The following is a 19,389-nucleotide window of genomic DNA, read 5'->3' as shown; positions in this document are numbered from 1 at the left end:
GGAACCAAGATAGAAATGTGTTCACAGCATGCGAGTTTCCTTTAACACAAAGATCTGGAGATCTGACGCTTTCATCATTCTTAAAAGCAAGGAAAAAAACTCCAAACAATCCCTAAACAATTGCTGGAAGCTCAAGTCAACAATGTGCCTTTCAAAGTGGCGTGCCTAACACACCATTGATACAATCAAGTGTAGTGTAAATACTGACATCCATGAAATGCCCAGCTGGATATACTGGATTTACCTTTCATAACTGGGCTGTAACAGTGACAGCGAGGTTCGCAATACAGCAGAAATGAGCAAGCTACGGCCTTCCAGATGATGTTGGATCAACCCCCATCATCCCTGTTACAAATTGTGGTAGCAAGGGCTGATGGAGGGTGTAATACAACTGCATCTGAATGGCCACAAGTCGTCCATCCCAGTACAAAAAATATCCTGTTATTTTCCCTTTGACAATAAGCCAGGGGTTATAACACCCCGTCATGAGAAGCAAGTTCAAAAGTCTCTCAATTCCACCTTTGGTGAGAAGTCCCTTTCAAGTTACAGGCCTCAACTTGGGAATTATTTCCTTCTAGCAGAACAAGGGATAAAATATTGAGATATGTGTCCTTACCTCATTGGGAAGAGAAGATGAGAGATTCAAGGAAAGACGACCAACTGGGGGAAAATAAAATTAGCACTGGCTTTCCAAAGCCAGTGTAGCAGGTGTGTACATGTTTGTGTGGGTTCACAAGGAGAAATGAAACAGATCCTCTTCAAATCCATCACACCGCAGTCCATCTGTTGACAAAATACAGCTTTGGGCATCCTTCCCATTCTAGCAAGGGCTGCACACCCTTGTCTTTCCTCCCAAATGAAAAAGAAATCCCACAGCAAGCAGACCTCAGTTTACATAGCAGGAGAACCCGAACCCGACTTGTTCTCATTAATGACATATGTTAAGGGGTTTATGTTGTTCTTCCCTTGAGCTGCATCTTCTGGTGTTGGAGGCCAAGGGCCAGTATGGGCGGCCGTGAAATTTGCACCGCAGTCCACATAATGATATGTCTCCAAGGAGCTCTGAGTTATGTGTCCAATGTATGAGATCTTCACTGAAGTCCTGAAGGCAAAAAGAAAATAGTATTTAGAGAACAAAGACTGTACACTGTCCTTAAATGAAATTTATTTACTTATTTACAGTATTCATATTCTGCCTTTTTCACCCCAAAGAGAACTCAGGGCGGATCACAGAACACATATACGGCAAACATTCAATGCCGGTTGTACAATAACAAGACAGACAACAGATAAAGGTATATTTGGGCTTTTTCTCACCATATGGCACCTCTGGAGGCTGTGCTCGGTTGCGACCACTGGGGGGTGCTGTCGCTCCATCTCCTTGTCAACACATTTCTTTGTTCATAAACTTCCTTTTTCTGATCGAAACCTCCTGCCTAAAATACCTCGCCATTTTTAATGCAGTTCCTATTTATCTACTCACATATTTTTTTCTAAACTGCTAGGTTGGCAGAAGCTGGGCTGAAAGGTCAGGCGCTCACCATGACCTGGGCTTCAAACTATCAACCTTATGGTTGGCAAGATTATTGCAGCTTGGTGAATAACTTGCTGTGCTAAAGATAGGGCCTGAAGGACAACATTCTGGATTCAGGATACTTCTAGGTGAGTCTTTTGCCTTATGCAGTTGCCCTGCCTCATTAATCAGGGTCCAGAAAACACTGCCTTCTTCAATTTGTAGCCTCTTGTGACTTTTTTCTTCTTCTTATCAGGGAGAAAACATTTAAGAATAGAAGGATAAATAGTTGCACAATGCTGTTTGTCTGGGATCATCCTGAATTTTTATACAAGCACTAGCTGATTGGGTAAGGCGAGTGTGCCTAGCACACCAAGCCTCAATTTTACAAAAATGCTCAAATGAAACCTGCCAACATGTTTTTGAGAACAAAAACGAAAACAACAACAAAGAGAACTTGCCTGAAAATAACCTGGAAAAAGTTCCTTTTGCAGAATCTGTAGCTACACTGGCTTAGGGACTCTGGTAGTTGTACTGAAAACAACAACAACCTGAGTCTTTTCCGGGAGATGGGGCGGTCTACAAATAAGGTTTTTATTATTTATTTATTTAGATATAATGTTGTCAATTATTGAAATTTGGCAGCCATACATTTTGTCAAGCATTTGCTCATACACATTTGGAAAAGGATTCCTATGAAAAATGATTTTTCTCCTCCAGGAGATCCCAAAGACTAAGAACCAAAGGGGGAAGTGCAGCAAGATTCAGCAACTGGGCTTCAGGGCTTCGTCTTCCCAGGCCAACAGAATTTACATTAAAAGGTTTTCGAATTAAGACTTCTTGAATTCCAAAGTCTGAATTGTCTGGTAAATTTGGGATTTATTTTAGCACTAGTATATATACCCAAGGGGCTGCGGTGGTGCAGCGGGTCAAACCACTTGCTGACCAGAAGGTCAGTGGTTAAAGTCCATGGGACAGGGTTAGCTCCCGCTATTAGCCTCTGCTTCTGCCAATCTAGCAGTTCGAAAACATACAAATGTGAGTAGATCAATAGGTACTGCTCCGGTACTGCTTATATACCCAGCATTGTCCAGGTGTTGTTGGAACAGCTGCCCACCTACTTTTTCCCTTCTCCAGCTCTGAAGAAGCCTGCTTCACAATGTCTCCATGGCAACTCATTATTATTATTATTATTATTATTATTATTATTATTATTATTACTTTATTTGTACCTCGCTAGCATCTCCCGAAGGACTCGATGCGGCTTACATAGGCCGAGGTCTCAGAACACAATACAACAATACAATACCTAAAGCAAATTAAAAACAGTTAAGCAGAATAAACAATAACAGTAACAATACATCAAAACATTATGAAAACTGGGCCAGCCAGAGTAGTGGGCCGGCCACTAGTAATGATGAGCAGGCTCTTTCTTTCATCTATTTTTCACATACATCTTTTCTCCCCTTCTCTTTTTTTCCTTCCTTCCTAGAAATTGAGATGAGCATCAACCCCGAGAGTCGGACACAACTAGACTTAATGTCAAGGGAAACCTTTACCTTTAACTATGGACACATCTGACAGTCATTGTAAATGTCTGCCTGCCTGTCTGTTTGTCGTGTAATGCTGTTGCTAAGTGAAGTGGCCCTTTGTGATGTCACTGGGAAATAAAACTGACATGAGTATGAGAAGGGAGAAAAGAGACACAGAAACAGCCTGCCCACCATTGGCAGGGTATTGACATGGAGACATGGTGAGGTAGGACCTCTCAAAGCTGGAGAAGGGAGAAAGTAGGTGGCTAGCTTTCCCAATAACTCCCTGGGCAACACAGAGTATAAAAGTTCTATATAGATAAAAGTAAATAAATCTTGACTTACATATTTTCTTCAAGTTATTTCCTTCTGAGAGCGCCACCATTTTATCCACCACACTAAGACAATGGGACCCCATCTGGGAGATTTGTATTGACATGAAATGTCACTTATGGGCTGCTCCCAGGACTAATCCCATTCTGCAGCAAAATGCATACCTCATGAAAATCACGATGTTGTGCACTCTGATCTTGGGTAGCGTACAAAAGAAACTGGAAGAGACCAAGAAACAGAGGGAAATGGTCAAGAAACTTGTTAAGTACTCAAAATGAACACCAACATGTTGATCGCACTACAAAACTATCATCTCCTATTACGGTGTTTTTCACAAGTTGATTGAATTTGGCTGACAAGATCAAGTTTATCTTCCTCTCCTGCCCGAGGCTTTTCTGCCAGTACCCAAGTCATCACAAGCACGCTCAATAATAACATGTTGGGAAAGGCCTGGCGGTGGCACAAATGTTTCTTCTTCATTGCAGCATGAGAAAACGTAGGAGGCACCAGACTTGAAAAGGCCACCTGTTTTGACATGCGCTCCACATACTCTTGGCTCCAGCCACAACTACTGCTGGACTGCGGAACTTTTTGACCGAAGTAATGTAGATAATGAAGCCCAAAGGCTCCAGGTTCAGACTCATCTTGGAAGCAAAGCAGGGTCAGTCATGGTTAGTACTTGGATGGGGAGCCACCATGGAATGCCAGGGGTTCTGGGCTATATTTGAGAGGAAGGAACAGGCAAAAGCACCTCAAGTATTCTTTGCCTAAGAATGCTCTGCGAAAGTCATGAAATAGCCACACAGGATGGCACATAAACACATACATCTAACCTTCAATATTGGTGCCTTAATGTTAGCCCTGGGCATATTTGACCTGCTGATTCCAAAATCTAGAGCTTCCCCCATCAGCTCTAGATTTTGAGATACAGTGCCATGATAACCATATCTAAGAAAGTTGAAGTGGTGAGGTCTATCCAGTGCAATTTTCAGAAGTAGTGCCCCAAATAACCACAGGAAGAGAGCTACAAAACAAGACCACAAAAAATTGGTTGGACTGTGTAATAGGCCCTACGGTAGTTGGAGATGACCCCCCCCCCCCATAAAAGATAGTTCATAATCAGGGTATTCATAGTTTTGCCAAGGACATCTGGCTGGAATGATATAATAAGAGTTATGTTTTGGCCACTCTGCAGAAGAACTAACAACCACAACAAGGACCCATCTCTTCCCAACCCTGCATGCCCCCTGATCCTTTTACGAACCCCTGAATATGCCCCATGTCCCCAATAATTTCATATATGTACTAGCCATCCCCAGCTATGCATTGCTGTGGTCCAGTCCGTGTATATGTATTTTGTGTATGTATATGTGTGTGTATATATTTGTGGGTATGTGTGTTTGCGTATATATATATGGTTTTGTGCATGCGTTGTAATGTAATTTTTGTTTTTTGGCTTTTAAAGTCTCTTCTACTGTATTTTTCAGCATTTTTATGAGTGATAGTCACTCGTTGGCCTGATAGGTGTATTGTGTCCAAATTTGGTGTCAATTCACCCAGTGGTTTTGAGTTATGTTAATCCCACAAGCGAACATTACATTCTTATTTATTTAGATGTATAAAATCTGAGGCAAGGTAACCTTTTTTATGAACTCTGGCCAGCTCTTCCTGACTCAGGTGCCATGAGCTGCCCTGGGTCTGCATTTTGTTAAATGGACTCTCAAGCATTTCACAATATAGACTAGGGGTCCTCAAACTTTTTAAACAGAGGGCCAGGTCACAGTCCCTCAAATTGTTGGAGGGCCGGATTATAGTTTGAAAAAAGCATGAATGAATTTCTATGCATGCTGCACATATCTTATTTGTAGTGCAAAAAAACGCTTTCAAAGCAATACAATAATACAAAAATGAAGAACAATTGTAACAAATAGAAACTTATTAGTATTTCAATGGGAAGTGTGGGCCTGCTTTTGGCTGATGAGATTGTTGTTGTTGTTGTGTGCTTTCAAGTCATTTCAGACTTAGGTTGACCCTGAGCAAGGGCCGGGTAAATGACCTTGGAGGGCCGTATATGGCCCTCGGGCCTTAGTTTGACGATCCCTGATATAGACAATAGCTTGATGGCCCCTTTTTTAAAACCTCGGAGGATCAGACCACTTAAGAATTGGGTAATCTTTTGGACACTTTAATCACTTTTCACAAAGGATATTTCCCCTCTGCAAGGAGAAGGGGATGTCGCTGTTCCTCTAACCATGATGCTTCCCTTCCCAGAAGAATGGATCCACAAGATCCCATCATGAAACCAGTATTTCTGTACTTTTAAACAATGGTCTGGCTCTGAGGGGCCAGACAGAAATGTTATTTCAAAACTCTATATCAATAGGTTGCTGTAGGTTTTTTCTGGCTATATGGCCATGGTCTAGAGGCATTCTCTCCTGACGTTTTTCCTGCATCTATGGCAAGCATCCTCAGAGGTAGTGAGGTCTGTTGGAACTAGGAAAAAGGGTTTATATATCTGTGGAATAACCAGGGTGGGACAAAGGACTCTTGTCTGCTAGAGCTAGGTGTGAACTGACCACCTTGATTAGCATATAATGGCCTGACAGTGCCTGGAGCAAACTTTTGTTGAGAAGTGATTAGATGTCCCTGTTTGTTTTCTCTCTGTTGTTGTGCTGTTGTAATTTTAGAGTTTTTTAATACTAGTAGCCAGAATTTGTTCATTTTTATGGTTTCCTCCTTTCTGTTGAAATTGTCCACATGCTTGTGTATTTCAATGGCTTCTCTGTGATTCTCTATATCAATAGCTAGGTCGGGCTTGAGGGCTTACAGCAATCACCTAGGTTGCTTCTCAATAGGATCTGGGATGGGGCACTCATTATCCCGCCATCAAGCAACTATTTTCCTTTGTTTCTACTGTTGCCATGCCTCCTTGTACACCATTGGCTGAGTGGCCGGTGCGGCTCGGGCTCTCATTGGACGAGCCGCACCAGCCCCCGGCTGCTCCTCCCGGCTCGCTGACATCAGAACCAATCATAGCAAAGTTGACTTGGGGGAGGGCACAGGAGATTTGAATGGAAAACTTTTATATAATGTCTTGCTCTCTATAACTGGGCATGGCGGCTCTTCAATATCTTCAATATCTAGGTCAATTCTACTAATTCAACGGGTCTGCTTTAGTGAAGGCTAAACAAGAGGATTCCAACCTGTGTGCACTTCGACATCGAAGCACTACTTGAAGCAACTATCCAAATGCATAAGAGAACCTGTACAAAATGTTGTACCCTATCAAATACTGAACAGCAAAACATGAGCAGACCAGCCACATACGTTCAACTACAAAGCATCAGTTCAATCCACCAGGATTTTTGCAACCCTGGACAGGTAAGCAAAACTGGAAGTTCTGCTCTGCTGCTGGGGAATTGCCTCCAGCCTGGTGTGTCACTGGGAAAGTCTACTCAATAGGCAGCTAATAAGATACCTCTAATAGCAGCTGTGAAGGCCATCATTAAACAAGCAATGAAAGCATAATAGAGAGAAAATATGGGATTTGACATAGTTGCCCTACTCCTGTATGAGTCGTCCAGGTAGGGAGCAGCCAAGCTTTGAAGCTGCAAGGCTATTCAATGCTAATCAAGGTAGCTAGCTGCAACATTCACACTTGCCTCAAACAGACAAGAGGTATTTCTCCCATCCTGGACTTTCCACAGATATATAAACCCTACTTGCCTAGTTTCCAACAGACCTCACAACCTTTGAAGATGCCTGCCATAGACGGGGGTGAAATGTCAGGAGAGAATGCTTCTGGAACAATGCCATACAACCAGGAAAACTCACAGAAATTCCATTAAATATTTGATTATTCACAATGTATGCCTACTGGGCACTCACTTTGCTGCAAACATATTACAGAAATGAAATGGGATGACGCAAACCTGGAATGGCCAAGAAGGTGAAGCATATTTTGGTTTGGCTGGCAGAAGCATACAACTGAAAATCTTTCAGGTTTGGCCAAAGATAAGGGAAGACATGATTTTCCAAGGTTTGAGATACAATGTGCGATAGTGATATTTCCCAGAATCCATTGTCAAAATTGGTGCTCCGAATATGTTCAGGTTCTAGGTACTGAGGAAATCTATGTAGTCCTCCAACAGAAAGAAGGCAGCAAATTACTTAAGGGAGCCAGTAAGGAGAGAAATAGCCACCACATCGGGGTAAAACATTGTGGAGCTTAGCTATGGTTCAAAAATAAGTAAGTCCTTACTATACATAGGAAAATGGTCCACCCATTTCAGCCTTCACTGTGAAATTCACCTAGAAAGACACAAAATGCAAGATGTAAACAATATCCATTAAGTCATATTTCTTAAAAGAATGTGATGTCTTTTCCCCTTCTCCATCCCACTCTGAATTTCTAATGAATTAGAAAGCTGTGTGTACCAGCTGGTCACTTAAAGGCTGGATGTTGGTGACGTTGTTAATCTGCTGTGTCCCAACCACAGTATTCATGTACTGCACTTGGCTGGCCAAGCTGGTCACGGCGACTGAGTAGAAATTGGAGTTTCTGATCCGGAGAGTAGCCTAAAAAGCAAAGAGAGGACACACAACACTGAAAGCACACATCTCCAACATGTCGTATATACAGTTAAGTACGGTAAATACAATTGGTTGTTACCGTGATGGCGAGGACGACAAGGGAGTTCTTTTCATCAAACCAGACTGTAACCACCTTGATGCCATTGTCGTCCACAAGAACCGAATGTGGAAAGAGAAAGAAGACCACCAGCCCTGACACCAAAAGGCAGAGCAGCACGGACACCATGACGTACAATTTCCTGCAAAGGAGCAAACCAGTTGTTCAGCTGACTTCCTTCCTACATTCAGCTCCTGTTCACAGATTTCTCATTTCCTAACCAGGAAGTTTCCTAAAGGAACTGGAAAACAGGTCACTCTTCATCAAGGATAATATGGCCTCCGTACATTCAATGAGGGGCCCCCTGGTGGCCCAGCGGATTAAACAGTTGAGCTGCTGAACTTGAATCTGGGGAACAGAGTGAGCTCCTGCTGTTAGCCCCAGCTTCTGCCAACCTAGCAGTTCAAAAACATGCAAATATGAGAAGATCAACTGCTTCTGCAGGAAGGTAACTGTGCTCCATGCAGCCATGGTGGCCACATGAACTTTGAGGGGGAAATCAGTTTAAATTGATGTATACAAAGGGAAACTATTGTCTTTAAAGATTGTATAATCATATATTTTGTATTGATAAAACATTAATAAACATATAGATTTTTTTAAAACTTAGTAGACAATAGCCTGAAGTTAAACTATGCCAGTATTCGCCAACCCATTTTTTTGCCTTTTGACCCATCCAGCACTTGAATGTGATCTTTGAAAATGTTTGCAAAAGTGCATTTGGCCCCCAGGCGGAAAGAGGTTCCCCATCCTTCTTGATGCTCATTAAATTTTAAGAAGAGGTTAACTTCGTTTGGAAGCTGATCATAAAACCAAACTGAAGGACCTAGATATTCCTAGAGAAAACATACTGATTAAATCTGCAAGCGTGGAAGGTCGACTGTAATCAGATTCAATAGTGCCCATGAGAAGACATTTTTCAGTAAGGTATTCTCTTCCAAATCTTTATTTGAAATGTTGATAGCTCAAAAATGGAGTCTTAGTTTTCTTTTCTACTTACGTCCTTTGAGGTTTTAATCTCTGGTCGTGGTATGGTATCACAGCCACTATTTCATTCACTTGGTCTAAAAGAAAAGAAAAGAAAACAACAACATGATTACACATTTTCCATGTTATTACTGTGAATCTATTCTATAACCACTTCACCACACCAGTTCTTTGTGCTGTGGAACAATGTTTTTCCATGTTTAATCCTTCCATTGTTTAGGACCTCAGCTCCCAGACATCACATGACCAATCCTCAGGCATTCTGGAAGATGAAGTCCTAAACACTCACGGTAGACCTAGTTTGAGAATCACTGCTGGAGGGGACTCATCCTTTCCTGGAAACAAAGAAAGGCCAATTATACTAGGAAGAGATTTACCTGTTGGGATGCAGCCAGTGCCTTGGCAGGAAGGACAGGTGATGCTGTCTTGGCCAGTGAATTCCACATAGGGGAACCTGGCAATGTCTTCCTCCCGGTCCTTGTGTTCAAGCAAGTCTTCCTCCTCCTCTTTTGGTTGCCTGGAGCAAGAGGGGCTCGTGCCCACAGAATGTGAAGACCCCATTGGGACGGCTGGTGGGGAGGGGAAGAACCCCTACAGGTCCTGGAATGAAGGATGGAGCCAAAGAGTGTTTTTAAAACTTATTCCTGCTCATACTTCAAAAGCAGACGCTATCATAGTAGTTCTCAACCTGTGGGTCCCCAAGTGTTTTGGCCTACAACTCTCAGAAATATCAGCCAGTTTACCAGCTGTTAGGATTTCTGGGAGTTGAAGGCCAAAACATCTGGGGACCCCAGGTTGAGAACTACTGCTCTATCACATGGGCCACATCTCTCCAGTCAGATAATTCTGTACCATGCAATAACAATAATTAAAGAAAGATTATGGGACTTGGACAAAACAGGCAGATGTACAACGTCCTCACTTCACCTTTGTTCCAACATGACAAGGATGTAAACACTGCATCTCTTATTGCTACCATCCAAAGTTGGAGGGAGCTGGTGTAGTGGTTTGAGTGCTGGACTACAACTCTGGAGACCTAAGTTCAAGTCCTAACATAGCCATGGAAACTCAGTGGGTGCCCTTGGGTGAGTCACATGCTCTCAGCCTCTAAGGAAGACAGAGGTAAATACAGTCTGAATAAATCCAGTAAGGAACGTCCCATGATAGGTTTTGCTGTAGGGTCACCATAAATCAGAAATGACTTCAAGGCACACCACAACAACAAGAGTTCAAGACTCAAGAAGACAAGCACAAGAAAATGAAGAATGGCAGAAATCTAACTACAGAACCCAATTCCACTTTCTGTGCTTTAGCAGAGCCCTCAACACATCACAATATACATATCAGCACTCTGGCAGAAGCAAAGTTCCCTTGTTATAGGTTTAGGCATCTGGCCCATCTGGATGGGGCTTTGTTCCCTTCTGAAAATAATGATCATTTAAAGGGGGCGCATGCCATGAACTTTATGTTGATAAGTCTTCCCGATTCCCATTTTTTGCTTCCCTCATCAGGGCTCCTTGAGGAAAAACTTGGGCCCTTTCTACACTGCCATATAAAATCCAGATTATCTGATGCAAATTGGATTATATGGCAGTGTAGGCTCATATAATCCAATTCAAAGGAGATAATGCGGATTACCTGCTTTAATAATCTGGGTTAATTGGAAGTGTAGAAGGGACCATAGTGGGCACTGGATGTGTAACTGGCCCCCTTTCCCAAAGGCAGACGTAGACAGCTGATGAAAGATTTCGGGTTTTGGAGTATTGATTTCTCTATAAGGGAGAGCCAACCTTTTGTTACAGGCAGTCCCACGTGAGGCAATCCAAATGACGACTTTCAATGCCTTTCAGAAGTGCATCGAAATTGGTGCATGATGCAGCAATCACACTGGAGTGGAGTATGAAGAAGGTTTTTTGTTGGGTTTTTTTGCACCACTACTTTCAGTATTGTCAAAACCAGGACCACATGAGTTGAGGAAGTAGGGCAGCTGTGATGTAAAAAATATTAATGTTTCTATGCTGTAGTATGGGCCATTTCACCACAGTGCTGTTAAAGAATCACTGGATCTCAGTTTGCCCTGTTTCCTCAGTCCAAAGAGCATATCTTCTCCTTTATCAACTACTTATGTTCCTGAAGATATCAAGAGAAGCACCCATGCAGGTTCAGAACAGACCCAAAGCCTGTTTAAAAACACTTCTGGAGTGTATTAGAGCATGTTACATGGAATTTCCTGCCAGCTGATGGCAGCTCTGTACTGACATCACCTCATTTTGAACTTTGGCTTCAATGAGGATGATGAAAACCTTGTTACTGAAAGACCACCCGTGGTTTCACTGGCACAATATTCTGTATTTAAACATATTTCCCCACTTTGTTTCACCCTCTAGTGCAATTAAACCCCATTGTTTCATCCCACCGGAACCTCCTTCTGGATACACTACATTGCTCATTTCACTCAGTGTTTTTAAGCCTTTTAATCTTTGCAACTGGCCCTGCCCACTGTGTTCAATTATTGTGATTTTATATTGCATTGTGTGTTTACTTTGTATTTTTGTATTATTTTCATTATATTTTATTGCTGTATTTTTTTATGTTGTATATTTGCATTGTTGTAACTGTTGGGCTTGGCCTCCTGTAAGCTGCCTCGAGTTCCCTTGGGGAAATGGTGGCAGGGTATAAATAAAGTATTATTATTATTATTTTACTGACACATAAGCACAGTATGACACAGCAAACGAGATCTATATGCTGGATTTCATATCACAAAATCACAAGTCGAACACTTCCCAAGGACTGTGTGATGTATTTTCGAATGATGCGCGCAGATCCATATTATTATTATTATTATTATTATTATTATTATTATTATTATTATTTTGACACCCAGGAGTGTCTTAAGACAGACCAGTTTTATTTACCATTTTAATAAGCTAAACATAAACAAAACAAATTTGTAAAGATATCTTTCTATGAGTTCTTTTCCAAATTGAGACGCTTACATGCTCCATTCAGCAGCAACAGCTCTCTGGACTGTCACCCTGATGCTCAAAATGTATTCATGGGAGAGAACTCTGAAACACCCATCCTAGAGAGGTCAGTTTGTTTAATGCTGAAATGTGGCTATCCCCCAAAAAAGCATTCAGGTTGAATTAATATATTGTGTTTGCAATTCCTCTGTTGAACTGCAAAGTTTCATTTGTTTTGTTGACTGCGTGATCCTGTTTATCAGGGACATTGCCAGGTTGAGAGCTAAGCCTGCTTATGGAAATCCCTCTGCGAGAGCTATTGAGAATCAAGCATATTTTTTCGTACGTCCATATCAAGGCCTTGCTCTTCAACACGGCAAAAAGCAGCTTCCCACAATCTGTTGCCTTCCTATACTAAAGAGAACCCTGGAAACTAAGGCCTCTTCCACACATCTGAACAAAACCCCAGATTATCTGCTTTAAAATGGGATATATGGTAGTGTGGACTCAGATATTCCAGTTCTAAGCAGATATTGTGGGATTTTCTGCCTTGGTATTCTAGGTTATATGGCTGTGTGGAAGGGCTCATATGCATTCTCTCCTATTTGAGCACAACAATGCTAGGTTTGTGCCATATAGGAAACAGAAAATTCTGTAGACATTTCATACATCATGAGAGCAAAATCTTCTGTCTGTTACAAAGCATTTAGCTCATCTTGAGAAAGTAAATATTTCACTGGGACATTTTCAACATTTCCCATGGCTTCTGGTGTGAGAGAGTTGGCCGTCTGCAGAGACGTTGCCCAGGGGATGCCCGGATGTTTTACTATCCTGTGGGAGGCTTCTCTCATGTCCCCGCATGGAAAGCTGGAGCTGACAGATGGGAGCTCACCCCACTCCCCGGATTCAAACTGCTGACTTTTCGGTCAGCAGTCCTGCTGGCACAAGGGTTTAAGCCATTTTGCCACCAGGGGCTCCTGTAAACCAATCAAAAGTGGATATAAAATGCTAGAATAGTTAGGGATCAGTCCGGCTACTCTCTTGATCTGGTATCCTGGTGGAGATGAGGGACAGGGCCTTCTCTGCAGTGCCCCCCCCCCTCGAGGAACTGCGTCCCCAGGGACATCAGATTGGCCACCTCCCTCCTGTCCTGAAAGATAGGAGGGAGGTGGCTAATCTGATGTCCCTGGGGACGGAGTTCCACAGACAGGGGGCTACTGCAGAGAAAGCCCTGTTCCTCATCTCCACCAGTCACATTTGCAATGGCGGTGGGATCGAGAGCAGGGCCTCTCCAGATGATCTAACTGTGGCCCTCCAGCTGTTTGGGCCTCCAACTCCCAGAAGTCCTAACGAGCTTGTTTAATTGCCAGGAATTCTGGGAGCTGAAGGCCCAAACAGCTTCAGGGCCGTAGTTTGAGGACACCTGATCCAGATTGGAGAGGCGTACCTGTGGTAGTTCCTGTATGCAAATGTGGATGCCGCCATATGCACTATGCTTACTGACATCACTGGGGCTGTCCATTGTGACAGCCACCCTAGAATGTCATAAGGACCAGTACACTGTGACATCATAAGGGAGTGGGTCAGGCCTGGAATAGTCAGTACTAGAAAGCCAGGATGATGGTTTGATGACACTTAGGACCCTTCCACACAGCCCTCTATCCCAGAATATCAATGCAGAAAATCCTACAGTGTGGACTCCAACAACCCAGTTCAAAGCAGATATTGTGGGATTTTCTGCCTTGATATTCTGGGATAGAGGGCTGTGTGGAAGGGCCCTATGTAACACAATTTTTGTTCCTAGGTTATAAATGCCATTTCCTAATTGGTCCTATTATAAAAAATGATGAAGAATAAATAAACTACAAAAACTTTGTTATTGCAGAACATCCTGCAGCACATTTTGCTATAGGTTTTCAATGAATCTATATAAATAAAAATGTAATGTTCGTTTGTGGGATTAACAGAACTAAAAAACCACTGGGGGAATTGACACCAAATTTGGACAGAATACGGCTAACAACTCAATAAGTGACCATCACTCAAAAAATTGATTTTGTCATTTGAGAGTTGTAGTTGCTGGGATTTATAGTTAACCTACAATCAAAGAGCATTCTGAATTCCACCAATGATGGAATTGAACCAAACGTGGCATACAGGACTCCCGTGACCAACAGAAAACACTAGAAGGGTTTGGTGGGCATTGACCTTGAGTTTGGGAGTTGTAGTTCACCTACATTCAGAGAGCGTTGTGGACTCAAACAATGATGGATCTGGACCAAACTTGGAACGAATATTCCATATGCACAAATATGAACACAGATGGAATTGGGGGGAAATAGACCTTGACATTTTGGGAGTTGTAGTTACTGGGATTTATAGTTCACCTACAATCAAAGAGCATTCTGAACCCCACCAATGACAGAATTGAGGCAAACTTCCCACATAGAACCCCCATAACCAACAGAAAATACTTAAGGCCATCCAGTCCAACTGCCTTCACCAGGGGAAGAAAACGTAATCAAAACACTCCTGACAAAGAGCCATCCAGCTGTAGATATAGATAGATATGATTCACACACACCCAGATATAGTATCATAGATTTGAAAGGGACCCCTAAAGAAGGACAATTATATGTTGCATGTTCCAGAGTAGCCAAACCAGACACTCTCCACATCAACACTGACAAAGAAACAGCAAGAAATACTGTTTACCCACAAGCAGAAAGACATTACATATATTAGAAACCAACCCTTTCTCATTACTTTATTTTCCAGATCACCAGGCTGGGCCACAGCAACGTGTGGCAGGAGATATCTAGTATCTCATAAAACTTGGGCCGTCCAGGTGTTTTGGACTTCAACTTCCACAATTATCTTTCTCTTTCTCTCTCTCTCTCTGATATGATTGGATCTTTTCATCTTGGAGCATAAATAATTCTCACGGCTATAGTTACATACTAAAGCATTGTTCCATAATTCTTATTAAGGTGAGCCGTCATCCTTCCAGTCAATAGAATTGAGTTTTCTCTGACTTATTTTTGTTTTGTTTGATATTCTCTACCAATATGCTCATTTCATTCCAATTTGTGGCCTTTATTACATGTTCACCACGTGCCCCTAGCTTCTGATCACATTTCCAACATTTGTTTGATGCGTTTTTATACATTTTAGAAAGTCTTTCAGGAGTTAGATACCTCCTATACATCATTGTATTGACAATTATCTCAGATCATAGTCCCATACAGTAATATCTGTGTGTGCTTTTGTCCCCCTAGTGCTCTTACTAATAGGCACAACCTTATGACACCTTTTTCCAACTGAAATTATCTTCTAAGACTTTTTTTTCCTGTACAGAAAATCTCCGCATGCAATTCTCAGAGAATAAATTCCAAAGTTGTGAAGTCTTTAAAAAGTCCAAAACACTTGGAAGGCCCAAGTTTGTCCATGCCTGTCATAGAGTCTCAATCAATACAACAAAGTTTGTGGCAGCCACAAAAACAAAGTTTCGAGAGTATAACAACTACTTTCAAAGGAAGTAATGCACAATTAAACAGGAAATAAGTCTTTCCAACCAGGAACAGAAAAAAAATCAAATTTGTTATATAGCGTCATTGGATTCTGGAGACCAGGGTTTGGATCCATGCTGAGCCATAGAAACCCACTGGGTGACCTTGGCCAAGTCTCAGCCTGAACAAAAACAACAACAGAGTTAATTCTGACCTGACAACCTGAGTCATAGAATCATAGAGTTGGAAGAGACCTCATGGGCCATCCAGTCCAACCCCCTGCCAAGAGGCAGGAATATTGCATTCAAAGCACCCCCGACAGATGGCCATCCAGCCTCTGTTTAAAAGCTTCCAAAGAAGGAGCCTCCACCACACTCCGGGGCAGAGAGTTCCACTGCTGAACGGCTCTCACAGTCAGGAAGTTTTTCCTAATGTTCAGGTGGAATTTCCTTTCTTGTAGTTTGAAGCCATTGTTCCGCGTCCTAGTCTCCAGGGAAGCAGAAAAGAGGCTTGCTCCCTCCTCCCTGTGACGTCCTCTCACATATTTATACATGGTTAGCATATCCCCTCTCAGCCTTCTCTTCTTCAGGCTAAACATGCCCAGCTCCTTAAGCCGCTCCTCATAGGGCTTGTTCTCCAGACCCTTGATCATTTTAGTCACCCTCCTCTGGACACTTTCCAGCTTGTCAATATCTCTCTTCAATCATGTCGCCCAGAATTATTTATTTATTTATTTAAAAGTTTTGTATACCGACCTTCTCACCTCTCTTGAGGGACTCAGACCGGTTTCCAACCATAATATCACATACAATCAATATGTGATATTATTGTATACAATATTGGATACAATATTCCAGGTATGGTCTAACCAAGGCAGAATAGAGGGGTAGCATTACTTCCCTGGATCTAGACACTAGACTCTCAGCCTTCTCTTCTTCAGGCTAAACATGCCCAGTTCCCTAAGCCGCTCCTCATAGGGCTTGTTCTCCAGACCCTTGATCATTTTAGTCGCCCTCCTCTGGACACTATCAGGCTTAAAACATCCTGTGGGAAATCATAAACTCTGAGTCCCCTTTGGGGTGAGAAGGGTGGCATAGAAATGTCATAAATAAATAAATAAATAGCAATGTTTGGAAAGTCTAACCAATCCAATGTTTTGATTGGCTGCTTCAGAAAGCCAACTTGGCCATTGGCCCAAACTGTAAACAACTGCATAAAACACCACTTCCTCGGATTTTAAATAAAGAGGAGCGTTCCTTCTTCTGTACAGAGACCAAAGAAGATGGGAACATATGGGAAATAAGCCGAAAAATGAATAAAAACGACTTTAAACAACTAAAACACAACAAGAGTTACATAATATGCCTTTTAGCCAAGACAGGCTTCCTTCTGGGGTTGGAGAGAGTGGGAAGGGCAAGCCAGGATGGGAAAAGCTGCTTTCAAGTCCTGACTCAACCTTCAACCTCAATGTTGGAGTTCAAGGTTGCATCTAAGAATAGTATTGCCTACACTGTGGCATCAATGCAGTTTGGCACCACTTGGATCAACGCTGTGGAGTCCAAGGAGCTGCCCTTTGACCAGGCCTTTCTTGACCCTTCTCTGACTATATTATTATTAGATTCCATAGCATTGAGCCCTGGCAGGTTTAAAGTGGCATCGAAGTGCATTAATTCGGCAGTGCAGCCGAGGCAAAAGCGATCGAGGAGACTGCAACACCGCCCCACTGGAAATGCTCCCTTTTGGGCTCCCGACTCCAAACTGGATCCGAAGTGTCTTACCCCGCCTCACCTCGCACAGCCTCCCGCCGACGCCGCTGCACTGCTAATTGCGATCAAGCCGGCGCTTCATTCAGGCTCTGGGTGTGGCGTCACAATAAGGGGGCGGGGTCATCATGCAGCCACGCCCCCTCGCGGGCCGAGATCAAGGCTCCTAATCTACGGGCTCCTCGTCCTAAAGGGAGCGCTGCTCTTTGGTGCGCATGCGTGACAAGAGGCGGGGCGCTGACGGCAGGGAGATCACGAGTGAGGCCTATCAGATGACATTATGCCAGAGTTATGCGTCCTCGTTAGCTGCCATGGCAACGCCCAATGGCACTCTGGGGTTTGTAGTTTAGTGAGGCCTAGGCGTTCCCTGGTTGAGAGCCCTCAGGGCCCTTCCACACAGCCCTGTATCCCAGAATATCAAGGCAGAAAAACCCCACAGTGTGGACTCAGGGCCCTTCCACACAGCCCTGTATCCCAGAATATCAAGGCAGAAAATCCCACAGTGTGGACTCAGGGCCCTTCCACACAGCCCTGTATCCCAGAATATCAAGGCAGAAAATCCCACAATATCTGAGTGTGGACTCAGGGCCCTTCCACACAGCCCTGTATCCCAGAATATCAAGGTAGAAAATGTTGACCATTTCCGCCACCAAAATACAACACCGCCTGAGTTCTGCGAGTGCAGCATTTTTTCCAAATGAAACAATGAGAGTTTGAGGACGGGATACCGAGGTGCTTGTTTATAAAGCTATTGTCCTCCCAACCTGCTATACGCCTTCGAGACGTGGACTGTCTACAGATGTCACATGCAACTCGTAGAATGATTCCATCAATACTGCCTCTGGAAAGTCCTGCAAATCTCTTGGGAAGACAAGCGGAAAAATATCAGCATGCTGGAAGAAGCAAAGACCACCAGCATTGAAGTGATGGTCTTCCAACATCAACTCCGCTGGACCGGCCACATTGTCCAGATGCCCGACCACTGTCTCCCAAAGCAGTTGCTCGCCTCTGAACTCAAGAATGGAAAATGGTATGTTGATGGGCAGGAAAAGAGATTTAAAGATGGGCTCAAAGCCAACCTTAAAAACTCTGTCATAGACACTGAGAACTGGGAAGCCCTGGCCCCCTGAGCACTCCAGCTGGAGGTCAGCTGTGACCAGCAGTGCTGTAGAATTTGAAGAGGTATGAATGGAGGGTGAAAGAGAGAAACGTGCTAAGTGGAAGGCATGTGAAACCAACCCCAACTGGGACCACTTTCCACCTGGAAACCAATGCCCTTCCTGCGGGAGAACATGCAGATCAAGAATAGAGCTCCACAGTCACCTATGGACCCACCGCCAGAACACCGACCTTGGAAGGCAATCCTACTCGGACAACGAGGGATTGCCTAAGTAAGTAAGTAAGTAAGTAATATCCCAGAACATCAAGGCAGAAAATCCCACATTATCTGAGTGTGGATTCAGATAACCCAGTTGAAAGCATATATTGTGGGATTTTCTGCCTTGATATTCTGGAATATAGGGCTGTGTGGAAGGGCCCTGACAGTGGATCTGGACCAAATTTGTCACACATACTCACCATGCCCAACTTTACATTCAGATGTGGTTTGGGGGACTGACCCTCTTCAATAAGAGTTGTAATTCACCCATATTCAGAGACCACTGTGCACCCCAGTGATAATGGATCTGGACCAAACTTGGCACACATACCCAACATGATAAACTTGAACTTCTGGTGTGGTTTGGAGGCAATTAGAAGTGATGATGAGGGGTGTAGTTCCGCCACATCCTTATGTATTTTTTAATAGGGACATTAATAAAATCCAAAAACAGACAATGGCAACTTTTTAAAAGTATTGCTATAAAAGATCTAGCCCGTACATTGCTGCGACTCTCTTGCAATGTTGCATAGAATTCAAGTGTGTATTCTGTACTAGGCGTAGCCCAGCTGAACACCATATGCTCTCACTATTTGTGGTCCAGAACAGTTAGGAATGTAACCCAACATAAAGTTGTGGCTTCAGTTTTATGTCCGTGTGCTGCCAAAGACGATTCTTCTTCCAATGTGGGCCAAGGAAGCTAAAAGATTGGACATCC

The 19,389-nt window shown here is 43.1% G+C and overlaps 1 protein-coding gene across 3 annotated transcripts in view; it reads right to left on the bottom strand.

Annotated features, from left to right (window-relative positions):
• TMEM106C (transmembrane protein 106C) overlaps positions 1-17,444 on the bottom strand; it is an 18,059-nt gene extending 615 nt beyond the window's left edge. The window contains exons 1-9 of one of the 3 annotated variants that reach the window (XM_060762835.2): positions 17,309-17,444; positions 9,433-9,655; positions 9,069-9,132; positions 8,051-8,210; positions 7,816-7,956; positions 7,640-7,689; positions 3,543-3,596; positions 886-1,102; positions 1-783 (exon numbers count right to left, since the gene is read on the bottom strand). The exon at positions 1-783 is cut by the window's left edge and continues 615 nt beyond it. In XM_060762835.2, coding sequence (XP_060618818.2) covers positions 892-1,102; positions 3,543-3,596; positions 7,640-7,689; positions 7,816-7,956; positions 8,051-8,210; positions 9,069-9,132; positions 9,433-9,616 — 864 coding nt within the window. In that variant the 5' untranslated portion in view covers positions 9,617-9,655; positions 17,309-17,444 and the 3' untranslated portion in view covers positions 1-783; positions 886-891. Of the gene's footprint in view, positions 1,103-3,542; positions 3,597-7,639; positions 7,690-7,815; positions 7,957-8,050; positions 8,211-9,068; positions 9,133-9,432; positions 9,656-17,308 lie in introns of all 3 variants that reach the window. The other 2 variants (XM_060762833.2, XM_060762834.2) reach the window with 2 other exon arrangements.
• Positions 17,445-19,389: the final 1,945 nt, after the last annotated feature.

Source organism: Anolis sagrei, chromosome 2 (genome assembly GCF_037176765.1).
Source record: "Anolis sagrei isolate rAnoSag1 chromosome 2, rAnoSag1.mat, whole genome shotgun sequence".
NCBI lineage: Eukaryota > Metazoa > Chordata > Lepidosauria > Squamata > Dactyloidae > Anolis > Anolis sagrei.
Note: the sequence above shows the minus strand (reverse complement) of the source record. Positions and strands in the feature narration are given on the sequence as shown.